Source organism: Lotus japonicus, chromosome 3, assembly GCF_012489685.1.
Source record: "Lotus japonicus ecotype B-129 chromosome 3, LjGifu_v1.2".
In the NCBI taxonomy this organism is placed as follows: domain Eukaryota; kingdom Viridiplantae; phylum Streptophyta; class Magnoliopsida; order Fabales; family Fabaceae; genus Lotus; species Lotus japonicus.
The window spans coordinates 14,259,419-14,279,726 of NC_080043.1; the positions used below are offsets into that span (position 1 = coordinate 14,259,419).

General features: G+C 33.4%; 1 protein-coding gene across 1 annotated transcript; it reads right to left on the minus strand.

Annotated features, from left to right (window-relative positions):
* Nucleotides 1–13,036: 13,036 nt before the first annotated feature.
* LOC130748553 (molybdate transporter 1-like) lies at nucleotides 13,037–15,310 on the minus strand. The gene is made up of 2 exons (XM_057601778.1): nucleotides 14,972–15,310; nucleotides 13,037–14,528 (listed from the first exon to the last, which is right to left on the minus strand). The coding sequence occupies exons 1-2, from the start codon at nucleotides 15,219–15,221 to the stop codon at nucleotides 13,342–13,344; spliced, it is 1,437 nt and encodes a 478-aa protein (XP_057457761.1). The 5' UTR covers nucleotides 15,222–15,310; the 3' UTR covers nucleotides 13,037–13,341.
* Nucleotides 15,311–20,308: the final 4,998 nt, after the last annotated feature.

The window sequence follows — 20,308 nt, forward strand, 5'->3', positions numbered from 1 at the left end:
TTATAAAAAAATTAATTAATATTAATACTAATATTTAACAATTAAAGGTAGGGTTTCTTTTTGGGTGGAAAAGGTAGGAGTTTAAACATTAAATATGATATGAATACCAAAATAAATGTTGGATTAATCTTTCCAGCTTCATCAAATTTTTATATTAGTTACATATTAGGTTAATAGCAATAATAGAATTACATAGGACATGATGAATTATTTTAATTTTCTATTATATATATATTATTTATTATTAATATTAATTCAAAAAATTCAATATGAGTTATGAAATTCCTTAAGACATCATAAATTATTTCAGTCATATGTAATAAATTAGTTTATATTGATACTAAAATAAAAAGAACTAATATCATTTATGGAATTCCTTGATAATTTATTTTTGGATTTATATAATGTATTAATTAATATTTTTTTTGAAAGCAAAAGGATAAATATATATAAATGATAAAGGGTTTGAGAACAAGCTCAAATCCAAATCCAGGGGAAAGAATGATTAGTACATCAAAAAGCTAACAAAAAACCTACAAACAACCCGCAACAAAAAGAGAACTAGAATAACCCCAACAAAACCAAAAGACCAGCTACCTCTTTCTAAACCTGCGAGACCTAAATGTATTAATTAATATTTATATTAATCTTCAGCAATTCAAGCTTGAGATTTTACCATTAAATTTGATATAAATGTAAACTTAAACTTTCTAATAATCCTTCGACCTACACCTAAATTTCTTATTATTAAAGTTTATTTAATATTAGTAACAAATCAAATAAAAATAAAATCATATACGGAATTCCATAGGACATGAAAATTATTTTTAATTAAAAAATTTAATATTAATATTAATATTGAAAAAAGTGATATCAATTATTGAACTCTCAATAGGACATGGTAAATTATTTCAAATTTATAAATTATGTAAATCAATATTGATATTAATCTTTAGATATTAAAGTTTGGGATTTTAACATTAAATATGATATGAATGCGATAATAAAATTTATACTAACCCTTGCGTTTCCACTTAAGTTTTTTGTTAACTGTTTAGTTAATATTCTTTACACTTCAAATAAAAATAAAATATTAGTTACGAAATTCCAAAAGACATGATAAATTTTCTTGGGAATTATAATATCAGTTACGGAATTTCACAAGGCATGGAAAACTATTATCAACTTTATACAATACATAAATAAATATTAATATTATTCTTTAGCATACTTAATTTTGGAATTTTAACATGAAATTTGATATGAATGCAACAATAAAACTTTTACTAACCCTTTCACTTACACTTAGATATTTTATTGGTGTTTAGTTAATATTATTTACACCCTAATCAAAAAATTTAATATCAGTTACGGAAATCCATAGGACATGCATGATAGTTTTATTAGGATTATAGAATATAATAAGTATTATTATTATTATTATTATTATTATTATTATTAATCTTTAAAATGTTAATATCATTTACAAAATTCCATAGGACATGGTAAATTATTTTGGATTTCAAAAATATATAAATATTAAACTAAGGATAAGATGTGTATTGTAATTATGATTTTATTAAACGGTTGAATCAAATTATACTAATGAGAATTTTACCATGAATTTCTTTGCACAAAATTTGTTAATTAATATATTTAATAATTCTTTTACTGCAAATCAAAATGTGTTACAACAAAAAGAGTTGTAACCTTCTTGCTCCATGTAGTTAATGATGGAAAAATTAAGTTAATAAATAAAAAAACCAAATATATTTATCCGATTCTACTAATTATTGTCTTATTCTTTTTTTTCTTTTTAAAAAAGAAAAGAAAAGATAATGACATTAGATATAATAAAAGAGTCTTGGGAACATAGCTCTCCCAAGTAAGCTATAACACAAGGATTCAAAACAGAGAAATAAGAACAAGTCTTAAACGACAACAAAGCTAATTCACACCAAGTAAATGAAACAGTAGATGACAGTACAAAGAAACTAAAAAGCAACTAATAGAGAAGCAAAACAGAAAAATAGCACCAAGGAAGCAGCCTTTAGTTGACCGGCTTAAATATGTTGGAGGTCCCTCTAAAATAGGGTCCTTTGGTTAAGGCCCCTACAAAATGTTTTGGGTGGAATAAGCCCCTAATGTGAAAATAATATATAGTGATAAGTCCCATGTCGTGAGGTTCCGTTTAATTTTTGATGATTCTGCAAACGACGGTGAAGTGGATTATATTTTTTGAAAATTATTAGGATGCCACGTAAGTAAATTAGGGTTGAAAAAATAAAAACCCAAAGTAAAAAACCCAAAGTAAAATCTCCAAACGTACTTGGGTTTTTTACTTTGGGTTTTTATTTTATTTTTATTTTTTTTCAACCCTCATTTACTTATGTGACACCCTCTTTAATTGATGATCCACGCCTCAACATCTCAAAACCAGTAGCATTTTACCACTTCCATAGACTTCCAAGTGTAGAAAACACGCTGCATATCCTATTTTTTTCTTATATTTCGGGAAAGCTAGCGGATTAATCAAAATGTCAAGTTACATTCTCAATGTAATAATCATTCTATTTGCAAAAAAATATTAGTATAATCATTACTTATTCAATGTCTTTTATCAGCTCATATATAATATGAGACAAGGAAAGATACACCGTTGGTGTAAATTTTTTTTACACAAACATTCAATTGTTTTCCATCACATCAGAAACTATAATTGTAATTTAATTAAAATAAATGAAGAATATAATTATTTATCCCACATAGCATACAATAATTGGATAACAGTGTAAAACTTCTTTACATTGACAGTGCACATCCATTAAACTCATATAATATTTCATCTCACTAAAATAAAAAATTAAATTATTATATAAAAGAGCAAATTAAATATTTCAACATTAAAATAAACGTAAAAAAAAAAATTAGTATAATTATTACATTACTACAAAACAAATACAAACACATGTGACACAACTTTAAAGTTTTCATACTATAAATAAAAATTAAAGTCCCCGTACATCGCACGGGTAAAAGGACTAGTTTAATACATGCAAGAAGAGAGATAGACACAAAATCTTTATATGATGATATATGAGAAAAAAGTTCACATGTGAATTTCATGATTCGTGTCTCTGAAATAGTTTCTTGAATAACTAGTGCGATAACCCGTGCGCTGCACGGAATTTTATGTTGGAATTTTGTAATAAATAGATTTAGTTTTCATATATATATATATGTAATTTTTAAATTATAAATAGGTCAATCTTACATAAGTCAACCGTAATTTTTTTTAGGGTCCTTTGGTCACCAGTCTCCACGGAGGAAAGGGGTCCACGTGACTAATCTGGCTCGGGATACAGTAGTGATCTCTCTGGCCACAAAGGTATTATTTTTTATCTCATAGGGGATCGAACCCGGGCTAGAAGCCTAGGCGAAATCCTTTAAGGAAATACACATTCACCCGTTGTGCCACCCCTTGTGGTTAACCGTAAATTAATATATGAAGAGAAAAATGAAATTGTGTTGTATACATCAAACATTTTCAAAAACTTCCTTAAACACTACACTTAAGACCATTTCTTAAACATAATCTAGATAGAGATACATATAATTGACCATGAGTGAAGACGGGCTGCGGAAGGAAGAGCCGAGCCTGAGATAGTGTTTGTCCTTGGCTTTTATTTATGGTCATCGCAAAGCATACTGCAATTAGAAACTGTCTTCTTCTGAATTTAATTGAAAATTTAGAATTAGAAGGAACCAAGTCCATTATTGAAATGTGCACTTTGTCATTATCATTTTTTTCGTGATAACAGTTGCACGAATAAAATGTTCACCATGTTCATCGACAATTAACCTGGTTCCATTGCATAAACCTGCTGCTTGGTCTATATTTCACAAAAGCATAATTGGAGTAGAAACTTTCAAATAGTTTGTGGTTAGGGATTCCTGAACTTTTAGTGTCGTTCAAAAATTGTGTTAAACCACTCACCTCAGATTTCGGAATCCTCATCAAATAGCAAGGCAGAGTCGGAGCTCATATATTCACGTTCTGGTGCAGCTATCATACCAAGCATGTTAGTGTTTATCATTTCAATAGCCTCCAGTGTAGGGGCCAATATGACTCTCTATCTTTAAAGAATTGTGGGTCTTTCATTTTGTGCGAAAGGTCAAGATATGTATTTTTAATCAATTCCATTAATGGGTCAGGACTAATTGGGATGAGCAGATCTGGCGGGATTTGAACATCATACTCTCATGCTACAGGATCATGATGATCGTCATTTCCAATTTTAAGAATCCAATCTGCAAACTCTTTGATTTCTTTTACTTCATTAGCTGTCTCAGATGCAGTTAGCCGCATGTTCTTAGACAATTTCATAACTTTGCAATGCTTGCACAATGATGAAGAATTTATAATAGCTTCTCCAACTTCCTGTCTACTTCCTCTAGTTATTATAGGTAATATTTGTCTAAAATCACTTTCCAGAATTACTACTTTTCCTCCAAAAGGTTTATGTATGTTGTCTTCATTTTTCAACCTCATTAAATCTTGGAGTGTAATGTCTAGAGCTTCGAAACAAAACTTTTTCAACATTAGAGCTTCATCCCGTATAATAAGGCTTGTTTCAAGCAAAAGCTTTACTCGTGGACTTTGAGGTCTCTGTAGCATCTAATGGAATGCAAAATTTAGAATGAGTTATTCTGCTAGAAGCAACATTAAGCACAATTAGTCTTTTGGATCAAAGTAACGCGGATAAAGTGTTTGAAACAAAAGTCTTTCTGGTTCCACCATAGCCATATAAAAGATAGAAGCCTCGTGAGTTTGACAACACAGATGTGACAACCCTCTCATATACAGACTTTTTCTCAGGTGTAAGCTTGCTAAGAAACTCTTCATATTGTACCTTTAATGCATCTTTGTCATAGTTTATTTCACCGACAGTAAACCTATTGTCAAATTGCAAGACTTCATCATATTCTGGAGATGGAAAAAATGGGTAATTATTCAATGACCTACCATTTCTTTGGAGCAACTTCTCAATTTCAATGATACATAAATTTTTTAGATCAGCATCTGCGATTCGTAGTCCTGCAGTCGAGAAGGAATATTAACTAATGATTTTTCAACTATATCGAATATAACTAATGTTGTTCACACACTTTGCATAATTGTCATGTGCAACATGATTTTCTAAACTTTTGAATTTCATTTAAATTAAATCCAAGCAATAAGTATATTATTATAGCAACATTTCAAATCTTAATAATATAACTTGAAAACCTACAGACCTGGATTATGAAATGTTTTTCTTCTATGATGTAGAATGTCTTATGATAAAAGAAGCTAACATGCGTCACAAACATCATTAGGTTTTGAGATTGAATTCATCATTAACATTCTCACAAAGAATTTTCTCATTTGTTCACCGGAAGTTAAATCAAACACTTCTTTAATTACATCTATATATTTTTTGTCATGTGTTAGCAAACCCCAATTGATCGCATGTTTTCTTAAAATTATTATATGTTATTCCCTTCACCGTTCTGATACTTCTATATGATGTACAACCCTTTTACATAGTTCGTAGGATTCTCTAGTAAGTAGGTCGAGCAAATGCACTGACTTTTCTTTTTGTAATATAAAATGAAAGTAATTTATAACCAATTTTAAATTATTTATAACTAACTTTTAATGAAAGCAAATATTTATAAACACACATTTACTTATAAAATTTAATTTGTCTTTCATGATAAAACTAAGGGAGAAAGTCACAGTCTTTTTATTCTATAAACTTATTTTAAGAGTTTCTTCAAAAATGTTTTAACACAAATTTTAAGCTAAAAAAAGCTGTACATAATTACATGATGACTCACCCGCACCACATTATATTGACAATGAATTCATAGAATAGGAAATAGTAGAAGAAGTAAAATTGTATTATTCATTCTCACTAACAATGATAAAATGAATTATGTTGTATATGAGATCAAAGAGAAATTGTAGTAGAAGTTAAACTGTATTATTCATTCTCACTAACAATGATAAAATGAATTTTGTTATATATGAGATCAAAGAGACTGATACTCAATAAGAGAAAATAAGTTAACAGAAAATTAATACTGTATCTACTAACTACTTTAACCGTTAACTATAAACAATATGTAAAACTGATTTTGATTAACTTGTAATTTATTTTGATCCTCAATAAACACAGAAAAAATGCGGCAAAACAGTCCCCCCTATCCATCAAGCTAAAATACTTGAAGCACAACTCATTCTGTCTGCAATGCATTCTTTTTCTCCAAACATCCATATGTTGTTTAACTACTAACTATAATCAGACGACACTTGTTATGAATTGCTAGAGATAGCATATAAACAGATGATAGAACAGCCATACCCATATATAATGATATGTTGTTTCATGCATAGATATAAGGATTTGCAAAGTAAAGTTTGACTTTTTATAATGTAGATGTATAAAGTTTCATCTATTTGCGTTTCCATCATGAAAATGCTTCTAACAACTTGACATTCACGTTGTTTTGTTAGTGACTTCTGCCACTAAATGTGATTTTGCGTTTTGAACATTTGTAAAAAAGTAATATGGCCAAAGTAATTGCCGGTTCAAAGCGACCTTTTTTTCTTCCTTCACTTATATGATTATTATACAAAATGGGAGCAGATAAACATTCAAAGGATGTCAGTTACATAGAACACATTAAAAAATAGGCTTAAAAAAGTTTTTGGTCCCTAACCTTTATCAAATGCTTGGTTTTCGTCCCTCGTCGGAGTAAAGGTGGGTTTTAGTCCCTAACCTTTGTCAAAATGTTTGGTTTTGGTCCCTCCAGAGCTCTGGGTCAACGCCGGAGCTCCGATGGTCCATGTGGCATGGCCACACCAGTTTAATGCGGCCACGTGGATTTTTTTTTCATTTAAAATAAAAAAAAATCACAATCAAAACCCGTAATTAAAACTCTTCATCCTTGTACCAAAAATAAAAACTCTTCATCCTAATCAATATTTCTTCTTCATCTTATCATCAGAACCAGATCTGTTGCACATCCCAAGCCCCTTCTCATTCCACACAGACAACACGCATCAAGCCACTCCTCCTCCCCACCACATCAACACCCAAAGAAAAAAAGGGGGAAACATTCAAGAGAGAAGAAGATCTGAATTTGCAACCCAGAATGGCACCACAGATCTGAGCATCGAGTGAGAGAGAGATCGCGAGCAGAGGGAGATGGAGACTTGAACATAGCAAATTAGAACCCTATTTTCTGGGTATTATTTGAGGTGAGAAGAATCTTCTCTGTTGTATCTTGAAACCTTAATTTCTGGGTATTGTTTGAGGTAGGAGATGAAGGCGACTCCTCTTCTCTTTAATTGAATGGAGGGTTTTGGTCTTGTCTAGCCTGCGTTGGATTATCCATTTATCCTCTTTTGTGCCCCTGTTTCGCTTTTCCTGCTTCTGTTCTTGTGGAGTCCTTGTGGCCAAGCTCGTGTTTTATACAGTCATCTGCCATTGGTGAGGATGTGTGTGCTGGTGTTGTGGATGTTGTGTTGTGTTATCTATTACTTGCTGACTCATTTGGTTGGATGTTAAGGAATTGATGCTTACGGGATGTTTGCTTATTTCTGGAATGGTGTTGATAAAACTGCTGGTTGAAGAGGGATTAAATGAAAGCTCTGTGCTAACTGCTAAGTGTCTGCTATGCTGTTAAGAAATGGTTAAGAAGATTATGGATTTAATTATGGTGTTTTTTTTTTGGTACATCGGAAAGATAAATTGCACCCGCCAGGAATCGATCCCTGGACCCCCCTACCCAACCAATATGTCCCCGGCTCCTACCACTTGAGCTATCCATCGGGGACGATTTAATTATGGTGTTAAGAAATAGTTATTTTTTTTAGAATTTAGAAGGAAAAAAAATTCCACCTAGCCTCATTAAAGTGACGTTGACATGCCACATGGTCACCGGAGCTCCGGCGTTGACTCAGAGCTCCGGAGGGACTAAAACCAAACATTTTGACAAAGGTTAGGGACTAAAACCCACATTTGCTCCGGCGAGGGACGAAAACCAAGCATTTAGTAAAGGTTAGGGACCAAAAACTTATTTAAACCTAAAAAATACTTGAGTAAATAACTAAGTACATAGAACATAACAATTTAATAACAACACATCTTTACATCACTCAATTGGGAATTCGATGATGACAAAATGTATTATTTTCTTGTATTTGATGAAGTAGTCAACCCAAAGAATTCACGTTACACTGATCAATGGAAGCAGCTTAGGACAACCTAGTAGCACCAAAGCGCTTAAATAGAAAAAGTTGGAGATGCAAGCAACAATATTGCAAGCGGTTTTATGGCTTCTTTAATGACTCTCATATACTCCACCTTGAGCTGTTGGCAATTTTCTATGGTCTCTCCTTTGCTTGGGATCGTGGCTACAGGATGGTGGAATGTCAGACTGATTCTCTGGATGCTGTCAACCTTGTTTTGTCTGAGCCTCCGTCGACTCATTTGTACGCTCCGTTGGTTTGGGACATCAAAGAGCTTCTAGGGAGACCTTGGAGTGTTGATTTCCATCACACGCTGCGCGAGGGGAATGTTTGTGCTGATTTCTTGGCAAAATTGGGAGCTCAGCAAGATGAGGCTCTTGTGTTTGAAGAGAACCCGATTGCGGGATTGAGTTTGCTTCTTCTAGCCGATGCCTTAGGCATCTCCTCTTTGAGGCCTTAGTTCGGGTTCCTTGCCCGTTTTTTCTTTTTCTTCATGAGCTGTACCAAAAAAAACAATATTGCAAGCCATATTGCCAAATTATTGCCAAGGCTGAGGTTGAGGGTTCAAGTCCCTCCTTCCGCTCTTAGCTTCATCGTTTAGTGGTAATGTTTTGTTTGTTGCATTGCCTAAATTTTATGACCATTAAGTGTATCATTCAGACATTAATTAACCTTTTGGCTGAATTTAGAGTTGACATCCTCCCACTTCTAACAAAGCGCCCTCATGAAAACTGATGGACATATTATCACTTGCCTGCCGTATGCTTTATCATGATTTCGAAACTTGTTCAAGTGCTCTTATTTCCAAACATATTAGCACCCTCTGCGTAATTTTTTGACAGTGAATAAGAAGTTCTTAACAGGTTTGCATTTTCCACACACTAAACCAAGTCTTGAATTGAGAAGAAAGAGGTGAGGAAAAATGAAAAATCATAAATGTAACTAATTTAGGAAGAATTTTTCTTGCATGCATTAGAAAAAATCAAAGAATATCTGCGATGAGGACACTACCTTTGGGTCTCGATCGATAACCAAAGTCCCAACGCCCTACTCCTTCCATTGTCGGTCTCGGATAGCTTGGCTTCGTTACGAACTAATCAAAGGAAATTTCAACAAACTAACAGAAATTTAAAAAAAGGAGACAGACATCAAGAGAGATGGACGATCTATATTGAATAAAGTGCATGAACAAATTTAAAAGATTTGTAGAAAAGCATATTTGATTGATTGATATAACCAATCATTTAATGATCAAACTTTTAAACTTAGAAGTTCAAACAACCACTTTTAACCATTGTGACCACCATTATTAGATATCTTCATATGTTTATGAGTGAATGTTTTGATTTTTGTAAATAACTTTTCTCCTAAAAAGAACTGATATTACTTATTCATTTTAAGAATTAAGAATATATATGGCTGCATCTACCGTGTGTCAGTTTCAAACTGACCCACGGTAGACCAGTTACTGTTTTACAGCAAAATTACAAAATTGTCCATTTTTTCTTTTCACATTCCATCCTTCTCCTTTTCTCTCACCACCTCTCCTTTCACTAAGCCTTGCCACACAACCACCACCAAGTCTGACCGGCCACCACTGCCGCCGCACAATGACCTGGATCTCATCCTTAACCACTAGAACTTCTAGATTTGAGCTTTCCAGATCTTCTCCTTCAACGAGCTCAAGCTTTTCTTCACCGTTGGAATTGAGCTTTCCAGATCTTCTACTTCCAGTTTCCAGACATCAAAAGCCATCACTTTTCACAAATCAGAGAGCAATCTACCATGGCTGCCGCTTTTCCAATCTTAGTCTCAGAGTCACCTCCTCTGGCCACCACCGGTGACCTTTGCATGTCTTTCTCCTCCACCGATCTGGCCCTTTCTTCATGTCACCTCCACTGGCTCTCTCTCTCACGCCCGTGTTTCGCTTGGCGAATCTAGAAGTTTTGGTGGTTGAGTGACGGTGGTGTCTGGTCGGAGATGGTGGCGGATCTGAACAAGGAGCTCGCAGGTCTGATATGGGTATTATTGAATCACAGTTGTTGGTGCATTTTTCCTTTTTTCCCCTTATTCTGAGCTTCTAATTCATGGTTATGTATGTTGGAGATTTCTCTTCCTTTCCTAGTCAGATTGCTCTCTGATGTGTGTGTGGGTTTGGTGATTGAGTATTATTTTTTTTGCCTGATAAAATTGTTTGATTTTTTGTCTCTTTGTTGTCCACCTCATGAATGACTTTGCATCTGAACCTGCGTTTTGGTCCCCTGTACAATGAGTTTCTTTGGCTGAAAATAGATAGTGATTTGCTTCCTCATTTAGTTTATTTGATTGAAATGAATAATGGCTTGTTTTGGTCTGGAGGTGAGGGGAAGAACAGAAATAATGGTGGGTTGCCAGAGTGCACAATGAAAGTCACCGGAAATAATGGTGTCAAGGGATAAGTTGGTGGAGGATAAGTGGTATGAGTCTTTTAGTAAATTAATATAATATTAAATAAATGATTTTTCTTAATTCAAATTAATCTCAACCATTAAAATTTAAAAACTATTAAATCAAGGGTGTCATTTAAACTGAAGCACCGTGGGTCAGTTTCAAACTGACCCACGGTAGACGAAACCAATATATATGCATAAAGTTCAAAAAAAAAAAAGAATATATATGCATAGTTTTTTTTATAAAAGAATTTTTTTAAAAAATGTATTAAAGTTAGAGTTTAATAAAATATTTTACTACCGGTGGGTATTTTTTAATTTACGTGAACAATAATTAAACAATTCTTGTTATTTATTCATACTTGCTTTAAATTTTTTTTTTAACATATATACCATTAGTGCTGTCAGTTTCAAAAACAAAAACCATTAGTGTTGTTTATCCGTGCAGGTGCAATACATGATAAAGGAATAATACATATTTAATTGGCTACCAATTAATCAATCCAACGGATGAGGAGTTCAAATCCTAACTGAATATGGGAGGAATTTGATGAAAGAGTGATTTTAGGAGATGAAGTTAATAATTAATAATTATTTATTTATGTAAATAATTTGGACCAATGAAAATGCATTAATGTGGACCAATCAAATTCAAACATTTGGAAAATCATTGTAATAATCAATAGAAGAAAAACATGTGGCATTTATATTACAATATGGCCCACTTTGGTGGATGGACTTTATATATTATTAAGATTGGAAAGCAAGAACAAATAATGCTGTTAATAATGGCAAGTATTTGTTTGGTGCTTGGGCGAATTCCAAAAGTTGGAATGAAGTGATACCACCAATTAGTGTTGTTGGATGAAGGCACAAATGGCGGATTACAGGTTTGCAAACCATTGTGAAACTAGATTCATTTTAAGCAGCAATCTTTGAACTTTTAATCTCCGAAAAGGTTATCACACTAGCTCAGTTTTGACCATTTGATGTTTATGCTAGAAAAAATGGACCATTTGTTGTTCTTCTGCCACCCGTGTGCGTCCCACATAAGTCATCCACACTTAAATAAAGTACAAAATATAGGTAATAATATTTTCAGTATTGTCCAATTATAATAAAACATGTATGTTGAAAATGGAAAAGACAACCACATAATTAAATAATATAATTTTTTTGGTAAATAATATAATTTGAACTTAAGGACTTTCAAGTTTCAACAACTGAAATAGTGATAAAGTTATTTTACTTTTTGAACGATAAAGTAAGCTAGCGGTAAGAAGAAATCACAAGGTGTGTGAAAGAAAAAAATATACTCCCGATACAAGGTGTATTTGAGATCACATTAATTCGGTAACTTGGTAAGTAACTCTCAATAAACTATTTTTCATACACATTGTCTAAAATGTTAAACCATTAACTAAATTCTTAAGGAGCTTAAATATCTAATAGGAATTTCAAAATTACTCATGCTTGTGGATACTTTTGGATAAAAACTCTCGATGCGTAAAATTACCTGTGCTCATGGCTACCATAAATTTAATGATAATGTGCTATATTTTTTATGTTACAAATCTATGTATGTATATTCTCCATTATAAATTTCTGGACCCGTCAATAATTATATTCATATTTGCATAATTCTCATTAGGTTTATAAGAAAAGAACCCTATGTGTGAGTGTTGGAGTGCCTTACGAATACGTTCTACCATTATTATGCTCGATATGAGAAAAATGAGAACTTGCGTAGAGAAACTCTCCTCTTTGCAGGACAAGGAGTCTTAATCAGAGTCACCCTCAAGATTTGATATTTTTACACCAGAACAAGTTCATATGTTTTTTTGTCCAAACTAGCGTTCACATGGGAATAGCAAAAATCCAACAATCGTAAACTATGGGTTTTGCTTTTTGACCATTTGCTGTTCTTTCCTCCCAAATGGGTTCAAAAATTTCAACCCACATATGCCATCCCCACATTTTTTTGGTTTATAGCACATGTATCATCTATTTGAGGCAATCCTGTTTGAATTAGATAAGACCGGCCTCTAGAAGTGGCAAATATTTTCATACTAATTATTTAACACAACTACATTTACATGGATTTGAACTTGAGACTGTTGCTTAAACTAGAACAACTCAGCCTAGTTGATCTATGCACTTTGTGGTATCCTCAAAAATTAACACAGACATGTTTGAAAATACCAGTTCTGCATTAATTTAAGTGAACTGGTGGGGAAAAAGCCACTTTGTGAAACAGATTTGGACCAACCAAAGCTAACCATTAATAAGTCCATGCAACCCAAACTGAAACAACTTCTTATATTATTGGTAGTATGCACGTACACGATAGTATACGCAAGGGACCAGGAGCAAAAGCCAGCAACAACTGAAGTTGTTCCTACTTTACTATGCTCATTACAATTACAGCATAAGAATCTTAGAACCCCAAACAAGCCCTCAATTGGCTTCAAATACCTACAAATAAAAACACATCCACATAAAAAAAAAACACTCAACATATTTTGGGAAACCAAAATATTTACACAAAAAGCACTAGTTATCCATATGCAACTACCACAATACCCTGTACATGTTCCTTTTCTTCCAGAGTTACATGGGGCTTTTCTGAGTCCAAATAGTAGAAAGTGGCTCATCCCTTGTCCAACTCCTTAGCTTAAGAATCACATACACAATCATTCCAACCAAAAAGCCAAGAGCAGCACTTGAACCCACAAGAGAAACTGCAGTGCAAATAAGACACACAAAGGAGTCTTCTTTGGTATTCATGTCCCTAGCACACATAGCAAGTTCAATTCCAGCAAACAGAAGCAACACACCTAAGATCCCCACTGGGAACTGCTTCAAAATGTGAGCCAAAGAAGTTCCCAGCACCAAACCAAGTATCAATTTGGCGGCACCAATAAGCGCCACACACCCACCACTCCTTCCACCAAATTTGTACTGCCCTGCAAGCCCCCCAGCCCCATGGCAAGTCGGCATGGCGCCGAACCAACAACCAACCAAGTTCATCAAACCAACAGTCACTGAAATGGAAGTTACTGAGAATTCCCTCTCTGGGAACAAATCTGTTGACAACTTGCAAACAGCAATCACAGAGTTCAAAATTGACAATGGGAGCTGAGGAATTGCTCCCTTGATAAAACCTTTCTTCCAAGCATGTCTAGAGAATTTCATCACTTCCATGGAAGAGGGTCCAAATTTAATTTCATGCACCACTTCAGACCTTCTAATAAAAGCAAAAACAACACCCAACACAAAAACTAAAAAAGCAGAAGGAAGTGAAAACACAATCTTTCTCAATTTACTAGTCCTATTATTTCTTGCTCCCTCACCATTCCTTTGGTCTGTTTGGTCAGTTGGAGCACCATCACAGCACCCGCGATTCTTTTCCCCAGCCCCATTCACAATGACAATAAAACAGGCACAAACTATGGCCAAAACCAACCCATCTAACCCAAGCCAATGCCTTTGTCCCAAAGATTTAGACTTTGGGAGATTCTGAATTTTCCTCACATATTTAACAGCAGTTAAAGCAAAAGACAACCCCTGTGCCAGTTGGATTCCCCTAACAACAGATAAAGGAATCAACTTGTACACGAGCTTCATCAAACCAGTGATACCAAGAACAAACAACACAGCACCGGTTAAGATTCCGGCGGTCATAATCTCCGGCACGTTGAAGTTGGTGTCTGACAAGGCCTCGGCAGCAATGGACTTCATGGGCTGGACAGGCATGGGGACCCCATAAATCATACCAGTGATAATATTGTAGATACCTATTAGACACCACACCAGAAAAAGTTGAATCTGTTAGTAATCATGCTTTTAAATTATGCAGCATTAGCAACATCAGAGTTTTTTAAGTCATCATCACAACCCCAATTTTAGTCCCATCAATTTTTTTAGTTTACAATTTTTCACAATTCAATGATATAGCAACCATGTTAGTGCTATGAATAAGTTATAGCTAATATGCTGCCAATAGTTAGTAACAACACTTTTTCCTTCTAGTAAAAGCGGATTAACTTTTTTCTCATCAGAATCAATTTTAAAATTTATAAGCCACTCGGATAAGTTTTTCCCCGAAATTAATTATGAATTCAGGATCAATTATATCAGAGTTTCCAAACATGCACTAGGAACACAACATCATTAGTATCTTTGCTACACATGAAGATTATTTTGATTTCTAAAATTGATTTGAGAAATTTAAGAATACCTGTGAAAATTAAGGTGGTGCCAAGGTTGAGGTCCTTGGCTAGGGTCAATGCCAGAATAATGGGTATGTAAGTGCCAAGGTCACCCATGGCACCATTTAGTTCACCCCATTTTGAACGGAAAACCAAGTTGGTTTTCACATTCTCCAGAGCCGTTTTGGCCGTGAACCTTTTGGCTGGGGGGCTAGTTTCTGAAGGAGTGATTTCCAGAGCTTCAACATCAGATGTTGAAGGAGGGTTTTGGTTAGCCATGGAAGGAAGACTGTGTTTTTGGAACACTCCCAAATAAGGCAAAAAAGTGGTGTTTGTCCCAATGCAGAAGAGAGTGAATATGAAGAGTAATGAGCATTGATTATTTGTGCATTTATAGGGGTTGTAAAGTCAATGTTAGGAACAACCTGCCCAGGTTGAAAAGGAAAAAATAAAATGGAGCAAACATGCCAACTCTTTTTGAAAGTAACATGCCAAATTAAAAAGGAAAAAATTTGGTTGATAGTTGATACTATTTCAAATTCTCAATTCCATCCATACCTAGGATATAATAAGAAGGGCAAAATTGAACTATAGCAAATTATTAGTATCAGTCTCTCTGAATTAAATTTTCACCGCATTGAATCTTCTAATTTGTTGGCATGTGAGATTTTGATCTCTCAATCCATTTTAGTGATAATGTGGCATAGTGACATATAAGTGTTTTTCAAGTTTCTAAATTTTAAAATTAAGTTTTTTGACAAAAAAGTGAAAGGAGACCGAAACTATTGAGTATTGACAGAGTGTAACCTTTTGGATCAAAAACAATATTTCCTAAGTTTAGAAACTCCAATTGCACAATTACGTCAAGTGGGAAACTAGAACTGCAATTAAGCCTTAGAGTTACTATACGGTATTTCTTTTTATATGGACTTAGACCCAGTTTGGATGAGTTTATCTGACAGTATAAACTCTTATGCTAGTGTTTGGGAGAGATTATGCAAACAGCTTATGGTCTGCCATAAGCTATTTCAGCTTATTTTCATAAGCTACTCATGATAGCTTATGAAAAACAGTTTATGCTTATATACAACTTATTTTTAATTTATTTCAATAAATTTTTAAAAATAGCTTATAAATAATCGCTTATGTCATAAGCGCTTATGACCATAAATGCTTAATTAAGCTGTTTTTCCAAACGGTGCCTTACTATACGTTCACCTCACTTTTATGTGAGAGAGTAGGTGTTTTTTAAAGGTATTGTCTATTTTCCCCAAGACTTTCTAATCATGAGGTGTGGTCACTTTGTCCTTTAATTATGAAATTGAGGATTCGATCCTCCTTCATAAAAGTAAAACACATGTAGTCATTTACAGATTCATGCAAACTCGCAGGAAATGAATTAATCAGTGTTGTCGACCCTTTTATCAGAAAAGACAAAAAATATACTTTCTTTATCACCGTTAATCACAAGTTAAGAGAGAACTCATAAATGTGGAAGAGAAAACTTAACAAGCAAAACCGTTGACAATCTACTGTTAGTTGATTTTAAAGTACACGCATATGCACGATTAACAAATCACATTGCGGTTGATTATTGTTAAATCTGTTGTTTAGAATATAAAAATGATTTTTAGAGTATCCATATGATTTATATACATTCACAGTAGAGAATAAAAAATTTATACATACATATCACTTCATTTTTATTTTAGATATTTCTAAACTTATGACATGACACATTAATAAATTCTAATCAAAGATTGTGTAAAACTATTTTACATTACATAGTTTAGAACATAAAAATGATTTAAGAATGAGATTAATTTCTATGCACCGACGGTGTAAATAAGTTTTACATCATCATTCAATCACATCCCTCCATTATCACCGTTAATCACAAGTTAAGAGAGAACTCATAAATGTGGAAGAGAAAACTTAACAAGCAAAACCGTTGACAATCTACTGTTAGTTGATTTTAAAGTACACGCATATGCACGATTAACAAATCACATTGCGGTTGATTATTGTTAAATCTGTTGTTTAGAATATAAAAATGATTTTTAGAGTATCCATATGATTTATATACATTCACAGTAGAGAATAAAAAATTTATACATACATATCACTTCATTTTTATTTTAGATATTTCTAAACTTATGACATGACACATTAATAAATTCTAATCAAAGATTGTGTAAAACTATTTTACATTACATAGTTTAGAACATAAAAATGATTTAAGAATGAGATTAATTTCTATGCACCGACGGTGTAAATAAGTTTTACATCATCATTCAATCACATCCCTCCATTTTGTTAGCTCACAATTAATTTTGAATTTAATAATATCTAAAATAGAAAAATGGAAGGTTGTGATTGAATGATGGTGTAAAACTTTTTACACTGTCGGTGCATAGAAATTAATCTCTTTAAGAATACATATTTAATCTAACTTTAGACATGTATTCAATAGTATCACTTCTTTTTAATTGTAATTATTTTTAAATTCAAATTTAATTATGACATGATAAATTGATGATGAACGGTGTAAAACCTTTTTACATTGTCAATGTCTATAATTACACTCTTTAACTTTAATATTTGTACACCTTTTTTACACTAAGTGAATGCAAATTATCTCAAACTCTTTTAATTATTTTTTCGATTTTTTATTAAGGTAATAGCTTTGAGCTATTCTATATAATTGTTTAGCAAATAAAAAATTTACCTCTAAAGTTGAAAAACCCAGCAAAAATGTATTGATAAGGCGTTGAAAGATAACAAATATCAAGTTGCGGGTTATTTATTGTTGAATTAGAATGTCTAAAAAAAGATCAAAGTACTATGTTCCTATATAATTGACACTTTAAGGTTGTTGCACAAGTATTAAGAAATAGCAATTAATGTTATTGTTTTATTAAAATTACTATGTAATTTTCTATTATACCCTTTATCTCTCTCATTAATTTTAACTTTTCAATTTTCCTACCACCAATAAATGAAGGGTACAATTGGTAAAATATAATTAATACTCTCTTGAACTTTGTAAAATGGCAGATAATTAGAAACAAAATTCAGCTAAAAATAATGTCAGTTATTTAGGAACGAAGGGAGTATTAATTAAAAACGATTTTTTGTGTATAGCTAGCTTGAGTGATATCCTTAATTATATAGATACATTTGGCCATAAGCAGTCACATTATGTAATAAGCTGTTTTGTGTACCCTAGAAATGTAGCTTCAGTTTTGACACGATTTGTAACGTGCACATTTAGAATATGTTGTGTATGTATGCAATAGATTAGATATTTAGAAAATGATTTGTATCTCTAACTTCATGACTAACTAGAAAGCTGTTTTCCAATAAGTAGTGCGCCGCATACCAAAGTGGATGCTAGACAAATCTTATTTTTAAACTTTCTTAATATATATGACCGGTTGAGAATAAGAGTGAGCAGACAAGTATATAAAGGAGAAGAGGTAGAGAGAAACAAGAGTTTAGAGAGAGCATGTGAATGGGGATATGTTGCATGATGCAAGCACTCTCCTTTATATTTATAGCATTAGTCAATTTACCAATTAATAAAGGGTATTGTTATGTACAGCTTGTAAAAGGAGGGACTTCTTAGACATTTTGTCTAAAACTTAGAGGATATTGTAAACTAAAAGTTTATTTCTTAGTATAACATGACTCTAAACAAGACAGAAAGGTACATAGTCCTTACATTTTAAACTGAGTACTAAAGAAATCACTGTTAATAAATTATGAATGCTAGCAATATGCTCTCCAACCACGCTTTTGAAGAGTACAAGTCATAAAACAAGTTTTTTTTGTCAATAATGTTTGGAATTAAAACCCGAAGGATTGCCAAACGACACTTACAACATGTGAGACTAAATCTCAGGGAGTACTATTAGCAATGCACAAAAACATAAGATCATGAAGATCAAACATGCACACTCTGCTGAAACAAACAACATATGTCATGAAGTAAAAACCCTTAAGGTCATACAAAAGCTCATAATCACCCTAAAATAACATGCTAAAAGGCTCCTGAGCAGAGAAAATATATCCCTTTTTAACCAGTGCTCCCTGAGAAACAACACCATCGACTTTGCCGGGGTTGCAAACGTGCTACTATCCGAGAAGCCCAACATGAGAGACTTCAACAGCATCCATAGGGTCCAAACTAGCTATATGAAAATAGGAGAGAAGAGCAAACTTTTGCAGATCCCAAACATAATAGCAATAAAAGTTGCAGGGACAGTGGAAGCGGTAGGGGCAGAAATGGAGGGAGGTGAAAACGGCGGTGCAATCCGGCCAAGGTCGCAAGGGGATCAACAGCTGGACAGAGGAAGGCGGTGGTGGAGGTTGGAGGTTGGGACAAAGGCTTCGAACTGGCTCACGATAATGGCTGCCGTGGTTAGAGATGGGTGGTTTGTGGCTGAGGTTGTGGCCTTGATGGAGGTCGAAAGAGGTTTCTCGAAACCTAGGTTTAGAGGGTGGTTGAGAGCTTGGATAGACGAGTTGATGATGAACGTTCAGGTGGGTCTTTACTCTTTGTTTGGTGTGGCACAATTGAGTTGAGGGGTCAATTGATGCCCGTAAGTCTTCCTCTTCTTCCCGTCCTTCTCCACTTCTCTCTTCTCTCTTCTTGTTTTTATTCCCCATCTCAAACATGCACATTTAAATATTTTATTTAGTTTTTCATTTCCGGTGTGAAAATCAAGGCTTCGCCCGCAAGTGGTACGTAGTTACTCATCTAATTCCCTAAACATAAGATTGATGATTGAGTCATTATTCATAAAAATCAGGAACATTTCATGGCTACCCATTTACGGCTTGATAACAACTCTCACAAAGAGAAAATTATTTTAAGATGTTAGTGATCTTGGCCTAAAGGAAAAAAAAATCCAGAGCCATCATTTTCGCAAAAGTCTAAAATGCCATTTTATTGTGATCCAGGCAACCACTCTGGCACTGAATAAACTATGTCTTTAAACAAAACTGCCTACGGAGGGAGTAAAGCAAAGGATCGGAAAATCAAAACAGAATATTCATGGTCCAATGTCCAATCATTATTCCCTCATTAGTTTTCTTTTACATAATTTAGGAATCTTTACTTTAAAAAATAATTAGGAATCTTTATTTTTTTCTCTTTGGAAGACTAATTTGGGAATCTATTTGTGAAACAAAATAATAGAAACCTAAAGACGAAAGGCTCCATGAATTGGGAGACCAATTTTATTTTTTAAAAATTTTAGTATTATAAATCATTTTGCATGGGATGAATGTTCTATCTCGGTAGAAAGAATTTCAATTTTTAATCTATATTAATGTTATTCGTGAAAATCTTGCAATCTCCC